The sequence below is a fragment of the Nicotiana tabacum genome, chromosome 8, assembly GCF_000715075.1.
Source record: "Nicotiana tabacum cultivar K326 chromosome 8, ASM71507v2, whole genome shotgun sequence".
Lineage (NCBI taxonomy): Eukaryota > Viridiplantae > Streptophyta > Magnoliopsida > Solanales > Solanaceae > Nicotiana > Nicotiana tabacum.
Window position 1 is genome coordinate 22868787 of NC_134087.1, and position 16739 is coordinate 22885525.

The 16739-nt window shown below is 36.0% G+C and overlaps 3 protein-coding genes across 4 annotated transcripts; all 3 read right to left on the minus strand.

Moving 5' to 3' along the window:
* Positions 1-1424: 1424 nt before the first annotated feature.
* Positions 1425-5433, minus strand: LOC107810846 (putative CRM domain-containing protein At3g25440, chloroplastic). Of its 2 annotated transcripts, none has more exons than XM_075219084.1 (4): positions 5256-5433; positions 4740-5067; positions 2640-3047; positions 1425-2531 (listed from the first exon to the last, which is right to left on the minus strand). In XM_075219084.1, the coding sequence occupies exons 1-4, from the start codon at positions 5372-5374 to the stop codon at positions 1992-1994; spliced, it is 1395 nt and encodes a 464-aa protein (XP_075075185.1). In that variant the 5' UTR covers positions 5375-5433; the 3' UTR covers positions 1425-1991. The 2 variants fall into 2 exon arrangements, with proteins under 2 accessions (XP_075075185.1, XP_075075186.1); XM_075219085.1 differs by having other exon boundaries at positions 4740-5064; positions 5256-5431.
* Positions 5434-7272: 1839 nt separating this feature from the next.
* LOC107813304 (calmodulin-like protein 3) lies at positions 7273-7728 on the minus strand. Its single transcript, XM_016638554.2, has one exon. It carries the CDS (start codon positions 7726-7728, stop codon positions 7273-7275), a length of 456 nt encoding a protein of 151 aa, XP_016494040.1.
* Positions 7729-9556: 1828 nt separating this feature from the next.
* Positions 9557-16373, minus strand: LOC107813305 (uncharacterized). Its single transcript, XM_016638555.2, has 2 exons — positions 15794-16373; positions 9557-9962 (listed from the first exon to the last, which is right to left on the minus strand). The coding sequence occupies exon 1, from the start codon at positions 16289-16291 to the stop codon at positions 15797-15799; it is 495 nt and encodes a 164-aa protein (XP_016494041.1). The 5' UTR covers positions 16292-16373; the 3' UTR covers positions 9557-9962; positions 15794-15796.
* Positions 16374-16739: the final 366 nt, after the last annotated feature.

The following is a 16739-nucleotide window of genomic DNA, read 5'->3' on the forward strand; positions in this document are numbered from 1 at the left end:
CAAGTTTTAATTAGTAAAACTAATATCCATATTTTTTGGTCAAACAGTGCTAATATAAAAAAAATCTTTATTAAAGATTGATAATTTGCTTTACTGTTGGATAAAACAGCGATAATATGAAGCTAAGAGTTGAGATAATTGTGAAGTAAAATTATGTCCAAAGGTGAGGGAATTCGGGGTTCCCTTAATTGTGATAAATATTATTATTATTATTATTATTATTATTATTATTATTATTATTATTATTATTATTATTATTATTATTATAGCATCTATTTCTACAGTGTTTACTGGCTCTGATACCAAGGGATACAGGATCGCTTCCAATAAAGCTTTGGGAATAAATTGCAAGAACACCATTTTTAATCAAACTTATGACATTGCGATTCTAATTCCGTCCATGCCCTTATTGTCATTGGTTTGACCTTTAAAGATTATTTATGATTTAACCTCAAACATGCGCAGCATGTTACCTAATTGTACGCATCAAACTCTTTCTTAAAAGTTAAAAGTATTACTTAATCGGAAATTTAGCAGTATTCACACATGTTATCTCCAGTATTTTCAATCGTTTGGACGACTTTTCTATAAAGAAAATTTGTAGGAGAATTTTTCTTAAAGAAAATAGAAATGCTTTGGAAATGTTCGTTTAAAGAAATTATATTTTAAAACTTTTGACAAAAGAGTTCAAACTAACGCCTTCGCGGGCAGGGTCGGAAAGTTGCCGCTGCTTTTGAGAGTTTATCACCTTTTGCATAATTTTTTTTCCTTTTTTTCACATGCTGACAAAAATATTTTCTCATCACGTACTATAATTAGTAGGCATTTGGACATGAATTCCAAAAAAAAATTAAATTTGAAATTTCACTAAAATTTGAATTGAAGATGAAGTTGTGTTTGGTTATAATTTTTGCAACATATTGGGATCTCTTTTTTCCACCATATTTTACAACTAAAACTAGCAATCTTCTCATTTCCAATTGAAATATTGGTTCTACCAATATTTCAAATTTGAAAATGCATTTCAAGTGAGAATGGAAAATTGCAAGATTTGAATAACCAAACACTATTTCAAAAAAAAAAGAAAATTGAAAAAAAGAAAAAATTTCTCATGTCCAAACGGGCTCTTAGTTACTAGAAGAGTTTGGTTAGGGGAAACTAGGGGTGACAAACGGTCGGGTTAGGGTCAAGAACATGTAATAAAAAACCCGAATAAATTATCCAACCCGACCTATATTTAATACGGATAAAAAAGAATTAACCGGCAGATAATATGGGTAATCATATTATCTATGGCTTCTTGAATATGATCACTTTTGGGAGAATTCATATTCTCCCAAACTTGAAAAATCTCCAATTTGAAGGTTTACAAATGTAAAAGTTAAACCTATTATTCTAAATGGATAATATGGTTCTTATCCATATTTGACCCGTTTTTAAAAAATTCATTATCTAACCCATTTTTTAGTGGATAATATAGGTGGTTAACTGTTTTTTTAAAAACAGAGAGAAGAGCTGAGATTTGAATTTTACACCTAAAAGAGTACTATAGTATTTCTTATCAGCTCAAACATGTGAACTTCCACTCTGGATTAGGGACGAATCAACCCTTGGAAAACAATAATCCCATTGTGCAGGAACCCCAGAACGAAATTGCAGCTAACGAGTGAGTGATCCCAGTAGAGCTATGCTATTTAAGTTCGTCATCACTCGTCACCATCACCATTGGTCTTTATGACAAAGTCGGGGCTCTTGTTGAGAAGCAGTAAACAGCTGTGACTGCTCATTGTCTCTACTCAAGGTCCTAAGAGTTCTATTGACAGGGACGAGAACTGAACCAGATGACGAACCTGGATATAGTTGCTGCTACTTATCTGCATGCAAACTGTTGACCATTACCTGCTCACCATCCATCTAGATTAACAAATCCCACTAGGCAGAAGGAAACTCCCGATAGAGCTTCCAAGTTTTGGTAATGAATAAATCACTACTCATCTCCTCTTTTTCTTCAAAAGTGATACAGCTTGCAGAATCATTCTATCAACCTCATCAAGAGCTGGTGTATTGACATCTTTACCTGATGATTTCTCTCTCCTCGAGTTAGAAGATATCTGAAGCAAATCCTCCTCAAAATCATGTGCATCTCCATTGCCCTGCACTGGGAACTTTTCGAACACATCCAAGTAAAGAGGTTCTTCGATCTTCTCCTTATCCTCTTCCTCACAGTCTGTCTCAAAAATATCTGAAAGATCTTCAGAAGCCGAGCCTATATCTGTATCTACCATGGAATCTTCTTCTTCACCCTGCTCTTCATTTTCAACCACTAGCCGTTTGAGCTTATCAGATGCCCCAATTTGCTGGTCGGGACAGTGTGCAGGGCTAAAATTCTCAAAGCCAGTCTCTTGATTATTGTCAGGAGCACCAGTTTTGTTTTCAGCTTGCAATTGCAGCAGCTCGAGATCTTGCTCAAGGCGTGGAATGTATGTCTTAACAGCTCTCAAGGAATCTCTGTATTTAGATTTATCTAAGGCCTGTACACAACGCGCAATACCAAATAAGAGAGAGAGAAAAGATGGGGTTCATTCAGGACAAACACCAAAAAAATGCATACGCAAAAATTAGCAGACGAGTAAGAGAACCTTTTTCCTAGAAAGAGTACTTCTTGGAGACATTATCTCGGTTGGTGGTTGGGAGTAGTTTTTTCCCCTGTACATTATAATGGTGTTATCATCCTGGATATCAAGAACGATTCCACCACTTAATCTTGCAAGGTCTGCAGCAATTTCCTTAACCTCCTCCGGAGAGAATGTTTTCACCACCACTTTCAGAGTTTGGTGCTTCTTCCAATGCAGATGCATATTAAGTATCACACCCTGGTATATCCCACGTCTTCCAACTGGTACATAATTCTTGCACTTCTCCCCCATTTTCAGAAAGTAGAAGTGTTCTTCTGGTGTCAATATTTCTGGGTCGTGAGTAGCTTCTGATATCTCCTTGGGCTCAACTTTCTTCAGAGCTTCAAGAAGCCTTTCCTCTTTTTTCCGTGCCTAGAAAGATGAAATTTGCCATCTCATAAGAACTTGGATTGTACTTAAGAGTACACATTAAAGAGATGTAAACCTCATCCATACAACATTAAAATATTTGTGTTAAATCCAAAACTACCATTAGAGTAATTGAACATACAGTGATTTAAGTCTTTAACATATCTTGGTAAGCATATAGGAGAAGAGACTTGAGTTACAACAAATACTGTTCCAATTTGCAAATGACTCCACAACCAGCACAACTCGTATATCCGTCTGCAATAACTAGATTAATACCAACAGTCCATTAAATTATTCTACCTCAACAAAGATGTACATTAGGTACACATAATTTCTACTTCTGAAATGGAAAAGGGTAATACATTCAAGAAATAATATATTAGAACAGGCATATCTAGATAACTACTAGTCCTTTCACAAAATCTTTATTCAGAATAAAGAAAACAAACAAAAAGACCCACAATCTCTTCGAAGAAATGCGGCCTTAACTAAAAACAAAATATTATGAAACCAAAAGATCTATGTCGGTGATATCAACTAGTTGGGAATCAAGAATTATTTGTTGTTACACTTACATTTTCAGTGTAGGGATAACTGTGAGTGTTAAGAGAACCGCTAGGTTTATAGAATTCCTAATTTGCCTAAGAAATACATACTTACCAATTTTGGGACTGAAATGTTGTTGGACATAGTGGAATAGACATAGAAGATTCAATTAGCCGATCTTAATTAGGTTGAGATTAAGGTATTGTTTCCATTTTTTCCTTTATAACCGTGAAATCCCCAAGAGTCAAAGGCACACAGTTTGAAACTCAATAGATAATAGGGCCCGCCCCTCTATCTTTCTCCACTTAAATACCAAACTTTGTCTGTCGCAGAGTTCGAACCCGTGATGCGCACCTAACCCACACATCACTTGCTACACTCTTACTACTAGACCAAAGCCCGGGGTAGATTGAGGTATAGTCTATCGATCTATTCAAAGAAAATAAACATGCAAAGACAATTTAAAATGGAGTTGTCAAAAGAAAAGGAGGGAAGCCTGGATGCTCCGGTGAGGAGGTGTGAGCAGTTGGCTCTGGTGGGTATGAGAAAGAGATAGAGGACGGCCTAAGAAGTATTGGAGAGAGGTGATCAGGCAGGATATGACACGATTGCAAATTTCCGAGGACATGACCCTTGATAGGAAGGTCTCGATTGCAGATTTCCGAGGATATGGTCCTTGATAGGAAGGTCTGGAGGTCGAGCATTAGGTTTGTAGGCTAAAGGGTGGTCGAGCTTCTCCTTTTTCATACCCTTACTGTTTTTCATAGCTCCGGACCTTATTTGCCGATTATTGTTATTGCATGTCATCTATTTTATGGTTTTTAGGATGCTGTCACCATTTATATGGTTTATATTGACGATACTGACGAATTGTCTCTTCTTGTTTTATTTTCATCTTTCTGAGCCGAGGGTCTATCGGAAATAACCTCTCTGCCCCATTGGAGTAGGGGTAAGTTCTGCGTACACACTAGCCTCCCCAGACCTCACTTTGTGGGATTTTACTGGGTCGTCATTGTTGTCAAAAGAAAAGGAGAATGGTATTTCAAATAGATTGAATTCGCCAAAATCTATGCAGCATAAGTATTTCAAACATCATGTTACAAAACTTCCACTAAACTAAGTAACATGCTTCGCGAAAAACATTACCTTGCTCAATTTGAAGAGGATTTTCTCCTCTGCAGTCATTCTTTGGAGCTCTTTCTTCTTCTTCCACCTGAAGAACTTCAACCACTTCACAACCTCTCTTTTACCTTTCAATTTCTTCCTCTTGATTTTATCTTCTTTAAACTCACCACAACTCTCTGCAACTGCAACAGCATCATTTCCACTGCCATTCGACGTCTCCCCGGATTTGCCACTCGTGCAGAAATACCGACCCGAATTTACCAATCCAATATCACACTTTTGTACTCTAAAATTTGGCCCAACTGTACCTCCTCTCTCAAATACCTTGCACATTGCATTATAAAGACTACTATATCATGAGATTAGCACAATTATTACTTCGAGCTAAGCAATTGTCAGTGTAAATGCATGAGTTCGAATTAACATTTATAGGAGAACAGAACACACACACACACACACACACATACCAGAGAGAGAGAGAGAGTGAGTGAGGGAGAATTACCTGGTTTGATGGGGAGAGGAGAGAGAGAGAAATACCTGGTTTGGTGGGGAGAGGAATGGGCTAAAACGGGTTGGAAAATGAAGGGGTAGAAGAAGAGACGTTGAAGCTGTCGTGATTTGCAGAGCGTCGCCGGAACAAAACTTCTTCCTAGCATTTTTCACTCTTTCAGGTGTCCGACGGAGGAACTAAGCAGGCCTTTTTGAGAGAAAATGAACAAGGTAAATGAGCTGGGCTACTACAGTTGCACTAATGGCCCAAACTATCACTACCTTTTAGTATAAAGTGCACAAATAGCCATTTCTAGGACCCCCTATTTAAGAAATAACCGAAACTTATAAAGTTTAAAGCTTAGCCACCTTAAAGTCAACTTCATACCGTCGGGTGAAGAAAAAGATGCAGCGGCACGTAGGGGTATACATAGGTCGGGTTGGTTCGGATTTTCTAATTACCAAACCAAACCAATTGTATCGGGTTATTAAATCTAAAGACCAAACCAAACCAATAAAACTCAGGTTTTTTAATCTTGGTTTTTCTCTAGTTTTTCGGGTTTTCAGGGGTTTTTTCTTCCATAAAGTCTTCATAGCACAAAATATAGAATTCGCGCTCCAATTATTTCTTTAATCCTAGTAAGATAGAACTATATAAGGTGTTTTTCAACAAAATAACATAAATATGAGATGAGTCATGGCATTGTATTAAAATACTCAATAATAAAAATAATAAAATCGCATAAAATACGTATTATTAATAAGCTATAATGAAAACAAACATAATTTAAAATTACTAATAAGTTGCTAAAATAAGTACGACCAATAAGTACTATTATTTACATAACTAAACACTAAAAGAAAAATAAGTTATGCATTTTATCTAAACTACGAAAAAACTAAAAAATAGATATTCAACACTATTTTCATTCATAGTATAATTGAATTGAATGTCTTTTATTAACATTAGTATTGACTTGATATTGGTTTAGGATTTATTTGAGTTACTAACATTTATGAACTATAAAATTTATTGGAGCATCCAAAAATTATAAGTTTAAACTTGAAATAATACGCGAAAAAGATAAAACTATGAAAAAGCTTAAGAAATATTTATAAATTACACTACAAAAAATATCATTATGTATTAAACATATTTAAAACTTCTATATATATATATAATGTCGGGTTGGTTTGGTTTCGGTTTGACTTTTTTTAGTTAAACCAAACAAAACCAAATATGGTCGGGTTTTTTTCCAACACCAAACCAACAAATCATAGTCGGGTTTTTTTTCTCGATTTAACTCAGATTATCGGGTTGATGCGATTTATCGATTTCATTTGTACACCCCTAGTAGCATGTATGAACTATCTGAAATTTGCCAAAACTGGCCATAACTTTAAATAATTTTTAAAATTTGGATAAGTATTAAATAGGAGTGCTCAAAGAGGTTACCTAGTGCCATTTGTACGATCTTTTGCACATAGTTAATTGGCACAAATAGCATAATCGGATGATGTTGGGAATCAAGGTTATGGCACTGCAGTTTGAATTGTAGCAACATTATTGGGTAATTTGTTTACATTGGCATATTGTGCAACAAATATGATTTTGGTTGCTAGGAGTGTCAACTTTAGCTCATAAAAATAAGGAAATTTTCATCTAATCCAAACTTATGCGATTCTGGCTACTTATTCCTTATCGGGTCATTTCGGATATAGCTTAAGTTGGCTAATTTAAAAGCTTGGACTAATTTTAGCTACATAATGCAAAGCGTCCTTGATTTGTTTTCAGGGACTACCTCTCTTGATCATAGATATAAAGGAACGACTCTAACTTGATTTGATACTGAAATATAGTTAGTTGAACGATTGATTTTAAAATTTCTTTAAAAAATATTATATCATGACACGATGAAACCGAAAAAGAAAAAAAGTCGAACAAGTATTTGATCTCAAGATTGAAGAAATATGACATGCATTGATTCATTCAAAATCCACATGTTACAAAAAGGGTAGCACTAGTTATATATCCTTTTCTTTTCCATTTTTCATGTCATAAAATTCATGAGTTCAAGGAAGCAAATCCACCCCCTTTCATCATTTGTCTAAATTCCTTGAAATCAACCATTCCATCACCATCCACATCCACTTTCATTATCATCCTCTTACAATCTTCTAAAGTTTTGCCTTGTTTCAACCCTAGTGAACCCAAAACTGACCTCAATTCTTCCACTGTAATATATCCATCACCATTTTGATCAAACACATTAAAAGCTTCTCTCATATCCTCTTCTTCATCCTTCTCGTCCATGATAGTCTTGTACAATCTTCCAAATTCATCTATGTCTACGTATCCGTCTCCGTTTACGTCTATTTTTTCGATCATATGGACAAGTTCTTTCTCCTCAATGTGTATTCCCAAGTTTTGTAACGAGATGCTAAGCTCCTTTTTTGTAATATTTCCGTCTCCGTTACGATCAAACATTTGAAAAATTCTTTGTAGTTCTACGGAGTCCATTTCTTGGATGAGATAGAGCTAGTAATAATGAAATAAAGGAAATTACAAAGAGAATGATTTAAACCTTTGTTGGTTTTATTACAAAAGGAAATGTATTTGGGTTTTGGTCAAGATCTATGATCTTGAATGATATAAACGAAAGAACAAAGATGGAGAAAAACAGATATGGTTATAGGACACCCAGTGATTTGGTTGAATGAATGAATTTTGTTTGAGGTTCTCTTATAATATAAAATAACCTCTCAAAAAATATAGGACCCTACTTTCTTGGTTGGTTTTATGACTTTACTATCTATGTAATTAAGACTAAAGGCACAAGGATGACCTTTAAAAGGGTCTCAAAATTGGTGGATATCTGTGAAAGGGTATTATATGTGGATCTCATGTCTGTGGACGTGAGGTGAGATATGGGGGGGAGGGGTGGGGTTTGGTGGTGGTGGTGGTGGGGGGGGCATCAATATGGATTGGACCACTTAAAATATACTAACAATAGCATCCAGCTAAATAGAGGTTGGAGAAATTGATTGATTCAGCGATGAATTCGTCATAAGTGGCTGTTGGATAAATTGAGAAACTATGTAATGAATCTGATATTGAGATACTCCTTGGTTTGTGGCGGATGTTTTGCAAATATTGATTGGATAGCACTTAGCAGACAGAAAGACTTTTGCTCTCCTATCTAGAAATGTTACTATTGAATTTAAGATGACACGTGTGTTCTGATTTGTCTATGTGGTTGTGTTTGTTTGCGAGAAAGTATTCCTGTTTAGGGGGAGAGACACACTTGCGCTACTTCGGGTAATGGCTATAAGGAAAAATCGAAAGAGAACTATACTCAACTAAACAGCTAAACCCATAGGATATTCCACCCCATGGGACATCCGATGACATCTCATTATTGTGCCAGCACAGGCCCAACGTGATTTAATTGTAATATAAATATAACTGGATACGGATTTTATTTGACTTGTATGAAACGGATGGCTGCGGTTACTTTTATGTCTAACATAAATTTTTTTGAATTTGGGTGCTTTTGTCAAAAGCATTTTTATCCTACACAGAGCATGAAATGTGAGTTTTCTACTTTATTTTTACCTTTGCAGAGGAGATCACACCTGGAGTTATATAACAATAGGCGTGGCTAAGAAAGAACGGAAGGAAGATGCGTTGGATGCAAAAATAGAAGCCACATTATCTAATAGATTTAATGACTAAATTGCCCTCAAATCTTAATTAAATTCCACCAAACACACATGTCGAAACCACTAGCTCTTCTAAAGAAGAGAAAAAGAAAATCTGCAGTCACAAAACCAAAGAACCAAAATGAAATTTGCTAACCCGGAGAGATATTTCGAAATCTAGTTCATTAAATCAGTTGATATATAGGAAGCAAGAGAGGATAACAGTTTCTATCACAGCCCACGGCCTTTCAATTGGCATGGAAGCCATTAATAGATTTCCAAATCTAATACAGTTAAGTTCCAGTAATTATTCATTCCATTGTTGAATTGTTTGCTAGTAATGCACTCCGACTAAAAGCACTAACATGGACTGAACTCATACCTTTTTAAGTTATAGCCAGAATGAATCAAAATCAATATCTGGATTCTGGAGGCATTTAATTACAACTCATAGACTGACTCATACTCTCTTCAAATGACAAATATTTTACCTATTTCCTGAAGTTCTTTCTCTGCAGATATTCTTTACATACTTAAGGGAGGGGGGTACCCAACTAAACAGCAATGGACAACTGGAATTCATATCAACCTATTGACCACTGGACAGTTCCACAATAATTTTTATGGGAGATAGAGAAGTATAAGAATGTTTCAAACTGTGTGTCCTCCAAGATTACGAAACTAAAGATCTAATGCACGAGTCTACATGAAATGAAATCTCATTGCTCTTACAAAGATATTGCCTCAAGACATGATTGGTTTTGGATAGAGTGCTTTTGCTCCAAGTATTCAGAAAATAGAAAGTAGAATACTGAAATAGATAAGCACCAGAACAAGATCCCAAGCAAATAAGAAACTCAATGAAAAATTTGAAAGCATATTATAAGTTGCTATGCTAAAATGGTTGATGAGATATGCCAGTACAATTCTTTCTTGCAAGCTTGTGTCATCAGATTGAGTTGATAAATCCACCTAAGAAGCTGACCTATTTATTTCCCAAATCCATGGTATTGCAAAAAGTAGAATCAAACTTTGAGGAGTGGGTAATGTAACCTGCAAACACAGCAGCAGACTTTTATTTGCACAGGAAAAGAATCTTATAAAAGAATGGAGCTGTTACCAAACTAGTGTTTGTTATGGCTTTGGTACCAGGCTAATTTCCCAGAGATGGACATCGTCTATACTTGGCCTTTGTTCAAACAGTCCACACCTTCAGAGAACAACTCACCTCCATCCCTCATATTTTCCTTTTTATTTTGTATCGAAGAACCAATTTCTCACATAAAGCTATCATGGTTCTTATTTCCTATCTGTGTCTCTCTCTCGTGAATTATGTCTATGTAACTTAAGTTTTTGCGAAATATTTATTTTCAACAGCTTTACTTTTCTGTTAAATCTTCGAGATTCTTGATCAGCACTGTCACAAACTAATGAATTACCATGATATATCCTAAAAACTTGATATAATTTTATATGATGCTGAATGGGACCATCGTCTTGATTGCAATTTTTTTTCTTCTGAAATACACAGATAAATTTCCCGATGGGAAAGTACAACAGAAAGCCAGTGATGCTTTTGCAGAGGGTACTCCCCAAGAACTAAGCCTCCAGAAGCTTCTCTAAGAATGACCATGATCATGCTTTAAGACCACCAAACCAAGGACAAAAGTGCGACAATTGCAAACAATGTTGAGGTCAATGGGAACAGAGAAGCTTTGCTTCTAATAGCCTGTTTGGCCAAGCTTATTTTTGGCCAAAAGTGCTTTTTTTTTTTGCCAAAAGCACTTTTGGCCTCAATTTGAGGTGTTTGGCCAAGCTTCTGGAGGGAAAAAAAGTGCTTTTGAGGAGAAGCAGATTCAGTTTTGGAGAAGCAGAAAAAAGTAGTTTCTCTCCAAAAGCACTTTTTTGAGAAGCACTTTTGAGAAAAATACACTTAGAAGCAGTTTTTTAAAACTTGGCCAAACACTAATTGCTGCTCAGAAGTGCTTTTCAAACTAATTAGCCAAACACAAACTGCTACTTTTGAGAAAAACACTTTTGAAAAAAAACACTTCTCAAAATAAGCTGATTTTTGCAGCTTGACCAAACGGGTTATAAAGCTACTTCCACTGGTGGCTTAGAAGTAGCAGATTTAGAAGCTTCTCTCTTCCCCTTGACCTCAGTTTTCAAGATTTGCAAATGTTTCACCCATTTGTTCTATGGTTGGTGGTCTTGAAAGGATCATGGTCATTTTTAGAGAAGCTTCCTAAGCTCACTCTTGAGGAGAACTCTTTGCAGCAACAACACTGGCTTCTGTTGTACTCCCCCATCAAGAAATTTATCTTTGTAGATCTGAAAAAAAGTTTTCCTATCAAGACTATGATCCCGTTCAACACCATCAGAAATTGGATCAAGTTCATAGATTATATCATCATAATCAGTTTAGAAGGTTGGTTAGGAATCTTCAGTATTTAACAGAAAGGGCAAGCTATCAAAGATAAATCTTTCCCTTGAAAATCGAAGCTACATATACAGAGTTCACGAAACCGAGAATTTATTTTTTAGTATGGGTTTTTAGACGGGTAAAGAAAGGAGTGAAGGAGGATTTGGATAAACAAGGTTGCCGGGAAGTTTCCCAGTTAGTCAAGAATTTTTGCGGTGATACTTTGCTCTTCAGATTCATAGAGGCTTTTATAGTAGCCTCTTCAAGGGTGGGGTTGAGTGGTTTCATAGCTGGACGGGTAATATTTTTGAGAAGGAGCTGGAATGGTAATATAGCCGTTATGACATCAAGTTTTTCACAACTCGGAGAGGATTTCATGGGATTTGGGAAATAAAGCATTAAACGCTGATTTCAAATGAATTTGAAAATCCATGGCAATTTGGTCTTTTTGCTAAACTGGTCTTGACTGGATTGGACTTTCATTTTTTTTAAGCTTTTATAAATAAGATAACTTACTTAAAATATAGTGTTACATGTGATAACTAAAACAAATGTTTCAAAAAATAGTAAATCAATATTTATTTAAGTCTAATAAATTAATAAAAGAATAATACTCAATTGTAGTAAAACGAAAATAGTGGTAGGGTTGTAAATGACACCAAAACATATGGTAATGGCAAAATAACCATAATTGTGAAAATTGCAGTGATAATAGTACCAAAAATAGAGTTGAATAGTAAGAATAATAATAAAGTCTTAAAAATGATCAATATGGTTGTAAAATAAAATAATTATAGTCAAAATAATGACAATAAAATGTTATAGTAATTAGACAGAATAGCCTAATAAACACTTCTACTTGTCCCGCTTTGTCATCCCGGTCCCGATACTCTATGAAGTTTCATCCAGACACTCGTAGTTTTTAAAATACATTACTTTAAACCCCTCCAGCCTCGCGTGTTCTTCAAACACATGATGTGGATGACACATCATAGTCCGCATCAGATTTTTAATGACACATCATTTTTTTTACTTTAATTTCAAAAATATAATTTTTTTCCTTTTTTTCACTCCACTCCTCCCCACCCTTGACCACCTATCGCTATTTTTAATGCAGAAACAACACCATGATTTTACTGCCTTTACTGGCGGGAACACCACAGTGGACAACTAAAACCCACCATTTTCCAACTTTCCATCGTCCATCTCCCTTTTGGAGATTTTTGTCAAACACTGCTGCCCCACCACTTCAAATCTACCATGTAAATCACCTTTGAACTCCTTTCCTCCTTTAATGCTAATGCACCACCACTGAAATTCCTCAATATTTCCATATGCCCACACAATTTTATATTGTACACTTCACCTAATTTCACAAAGACCTTCATCAACCACTCTTCACCCTCCAAAAACGCTGGATCTCTAACACCTCACCATAAATTGCCTAAAAAATTATATTTTCAACTTCTCTCATCAAATAAAATTCCACCATTAAATATCTGCTTCACCACCTGAGAATCTATTAGTCCTAAAATGATTGTTACCCAAACCAGATTTAATACCGCCAATAGACATAGATCTAATTCATCTCAAAAACATTGATGGTGGTTATTCTTCAAAAAGATTTACTACTTTTTTTCAAATATGGACTGAAGGTTTGTGAAAATGGGGAGGGGAATAACCGGAAAGGATTAAGGGGAGAAAGAGAAAAGAGAAATGGAGGAGCGGTGGGGAAAGAACGGGAAAGGGGAAGGGTGGAAAGAGAAAAAGAAATGGGGGTGGGGTGGGGGAAAGAAGAAAGAACAGATATATTTTGTTTTTTTATTATATTATTTTTGTCTTTTACTTCTACTTTTACTTTTTATTTTTTCTTCTTATTTTAATCATTTTTAGTCTAACTTTTTTGTGTTTACTCTCGTTATACGCATGAAGTTCACGCATTTTGTCCAACTCGGTCATGAAGTTGCCACATATGCTTGGTCAACGGTCAGAGGGGTTTAAAAACTACAAGTGTCTGGATGAAACTTCGTAGAGTATCTGGACCGGGATGACAAAGCGGGACAACTAGAAGTGTTTCTTAGGCTATCCTGCCTAGTAATTATAGTAAAAATTACGAATAGTATAGTAGATAAAATCTTACTAATAAAGAAATTTGTGTAATTATAGGAGCCCAAAAGAAATGATTTGGAAGAGGGAGAGACGTAATTGGGTGTACACACACAAGGTGCAATAGCACATGGAAAGTACCATCAAAGGAGAAACTCTACCTTTTTTTTCTGTCCAAGAGCCATCATGGGAAAACTCTACTTTATTGAGGCACAAATGATACAACCAAGAACTCGGCTGGAAGATCATTTAAATTAGTATTAGTTAATCATGGAATTTGAAGGTCTTACAGTTACTTTTCGACAAGATTTTGATCAGAACTACTAACACAATTTTTCTGGGAGAGATGTACTGATGTACATTCCAACGAAAGTCCAAAAGAAATTTGAGTGAAAATCCATAAGCCCTAAGGTATTCATTAGGGACTATCCTGAATCCAAGGTTTATCACCTCATTCTTTATGCATGTACTACGATTAATACTAAAGAGCTTTAGGTGAATGAACACTTAAAGGTGGACTTTTGATGTCTTTCTGGCTCCTGAAATCAATTTTGCTAGTTCAAGTTTTCTCTCGAGCCTATTGCGGAAACTACAATTACAGGCAACAGACTTTAGCATACACTTCAACTTCTTGACCTAGTTTCTCACTGAACTATAGAGTTACATACTTCCAACTAAGTTTAAGTGCCTTTATATTCATGATCCGAAGATATGTAAATCTAAGTTGCACCACGAAAATATGGCTCAGTGAAAAGGAGGCTGATCTGATAGATATAAGAAGAAGCATTTCAAAGACAGATAGAGACATAAGTACGAGTAAAAAGGACTTGGAAGAAGATGCCAATATTCATTACAGAGAGAATTAAGTAATGAAGATATGGCTAAATTAGCACATATTACGGTAATAGACAATGAGTAGAGGACAGATATGCTTAACACAATAAAAAATATTTAAGGCTGATGCCTTCGAGCAGTATTTCAAGAAAGAAGGCGGAAAGGCCAAAATTAAATAGTACTTTCAAGTTCAGAAAAGAATTGATGCATGCCTAACAGCGATGAAACATATATAGGTCTAAATAAGCCTTCTAGCAGAAGTGATGAGCATACTGGAGAATAACAGAAGAAAGCATACATCTAGAGCTAACACATGATGATGCTCATATCCTCAAACAAACAGTAAGCTGGAAGAATGTTAGGCAAGGTGAACAACTAATGGCCGCCTACTAACCACCTCTCAGAATGAATTTAGAATGACAAGTGATACTCTGTTACCTTTCTGAAAGCCTGCCACATATAAACTCTTTACCGGGGAAAGTCCCTTGTGCCCAAGGTCCCGCTTAGAGTCCTAGCCCTCCCAAACATGAAAATTGGATCTCTTTTCTTCTCAGACATAGCACCACATATCCTCCTGCTAAGGAGTTTGGCTTAGAATCCATGCAAACTGAACCAGGACAATTTCCTCACAATAGAACGAGTTCTTGTTCTTTTAGAAGGTCACAGACATAATCTACTCAGTAAATAGTAGCTAGTACGTACCAATAACTAATCCCCTTGCTTTAGAGGGTGAAGGACAATCTATTCAGTAAATCCTAGCCAATACATTACAATTAGTTAGAGGAACATCGAATAGCTCTCGGTGTTCAGTTGCAGCTGATCAGGCAACCAATGCTCAAGAATTCTTGTTGCTTAAACGATCAGGGACGTAATCCACTCAGAAAGTAGTAGCTAATACATTACAATTAGTGATAGGCGCACATCCAGTAGCACACAACATTTAGTTGCAGCTGATCCGGCGACAAATGGTCAAGAAAGGCTTATGATGTTTTCGACCTCCCACTAAATTTAGTAATAGCCTATTTCTCTAGTCACTAACACATTTTTACAAAGACATAAACATATTCTTTAGACCGTGTGATTGCAGAGGAATTATAAGCTCACAAAAATACCAACAATGATGCCTTAATCACTAATTCGTGGCGGTCAGCTATATGAATCTTTTATATTCATTCTGGTCTATCAGACCAATTTCATTCTAGTACCAGTAAATTAGCTTTTCCTCGTACCACCAGAGGCAGAGACAGATATTAAAGAAAACTCATAGCGGAATCGGGAAAGAAACGACCAAAGTTGTCACCTTTCATGCCTAACAAGTGCCATGAGTTCCACATCTTATTAACTCAAATCACAAAAGTTCCAGTTTCCATACTAAGAAAAATATTCACGCATTCATTTAAAACGAACAAAGTTGTCAATTCAGGCAATCAAAATTGCCAATCAAGTACCATAAGTTCCACATATTATTAAATCAAACCACTAAAGTTCCAGTTCATAGACTTCGAAAAATATTTAATTTCACCTTTTATGGAATATCCCATGGCTTAGCCTCGGGAATTGCCACAACCATTCCTTGAAGCTCTTGTGAGAGTACCACCTGACAACCGAGCCGCGAATGCTTGTTCAAAACCCTAGCCCTAGAATTCCTCTTTAGAACATACTGTTCATCGTAGGAAGCTTCTGGAAGCTTCTCGAGCCATTCCTGAGCAATGTGCACCTCACACTCGGAAGAACACGCGTCGATGTCTTCAAGGCGATGAGAATCCGGATCAATTAACCCGTGGTTTGTCAGGGCTTTGAGGAGTGTTTGACCCGAGAGTCCGATAATCTCACGTTTATGGCCGTCCGGGTCAACGGCGAAGAGCTTGACGATCCGATCGGAGACTTTGGCGGAACCGCAGCGGGATGGAGATGAGGACGCGGTGGCGGAAGATCGAGCGATTGTAGCTCTGAAGGAAGAAGAAATTGAAGGGTTTCGAGCGATTCGTGAAGCGAATCTCTGCAGATTAGCGATAGCCATTTTTTGAAGTAGGCAAATGGAGACTTCAGAGAAAATGAGTGATTTTGAGTGGAACGAAGGAGGTGGAGAAAATGTCAAAAATAACCCCTCATGTTTGAGGTAGGTTTAAAATAGCCTATTTAAACAATATTTTTGAGTACTTTTGGTCCTTAAAATTTATCAAAAGTCAAGATTTTTTATTTCCATCCAATATTTAATAAACTCTGACCGTTAATTAACCGTGAAAAAGGAAATATTGGCTACAGCCACATGTTGGCAAACAAAATTTTAGTAAAAAGGAGGTTGTTGTTTGGATTGGATGATTAACATTCTCTTTACGGGGAATATAATAATTTAAGGCTAAATGTTATATGACTTGCTAATATATTACTCCTTCTGTCTCAATTTAAGGTTAAATATTATGTGACAATATTCTAATTTCAAGAGTAAAACAATTATTATTTGATCG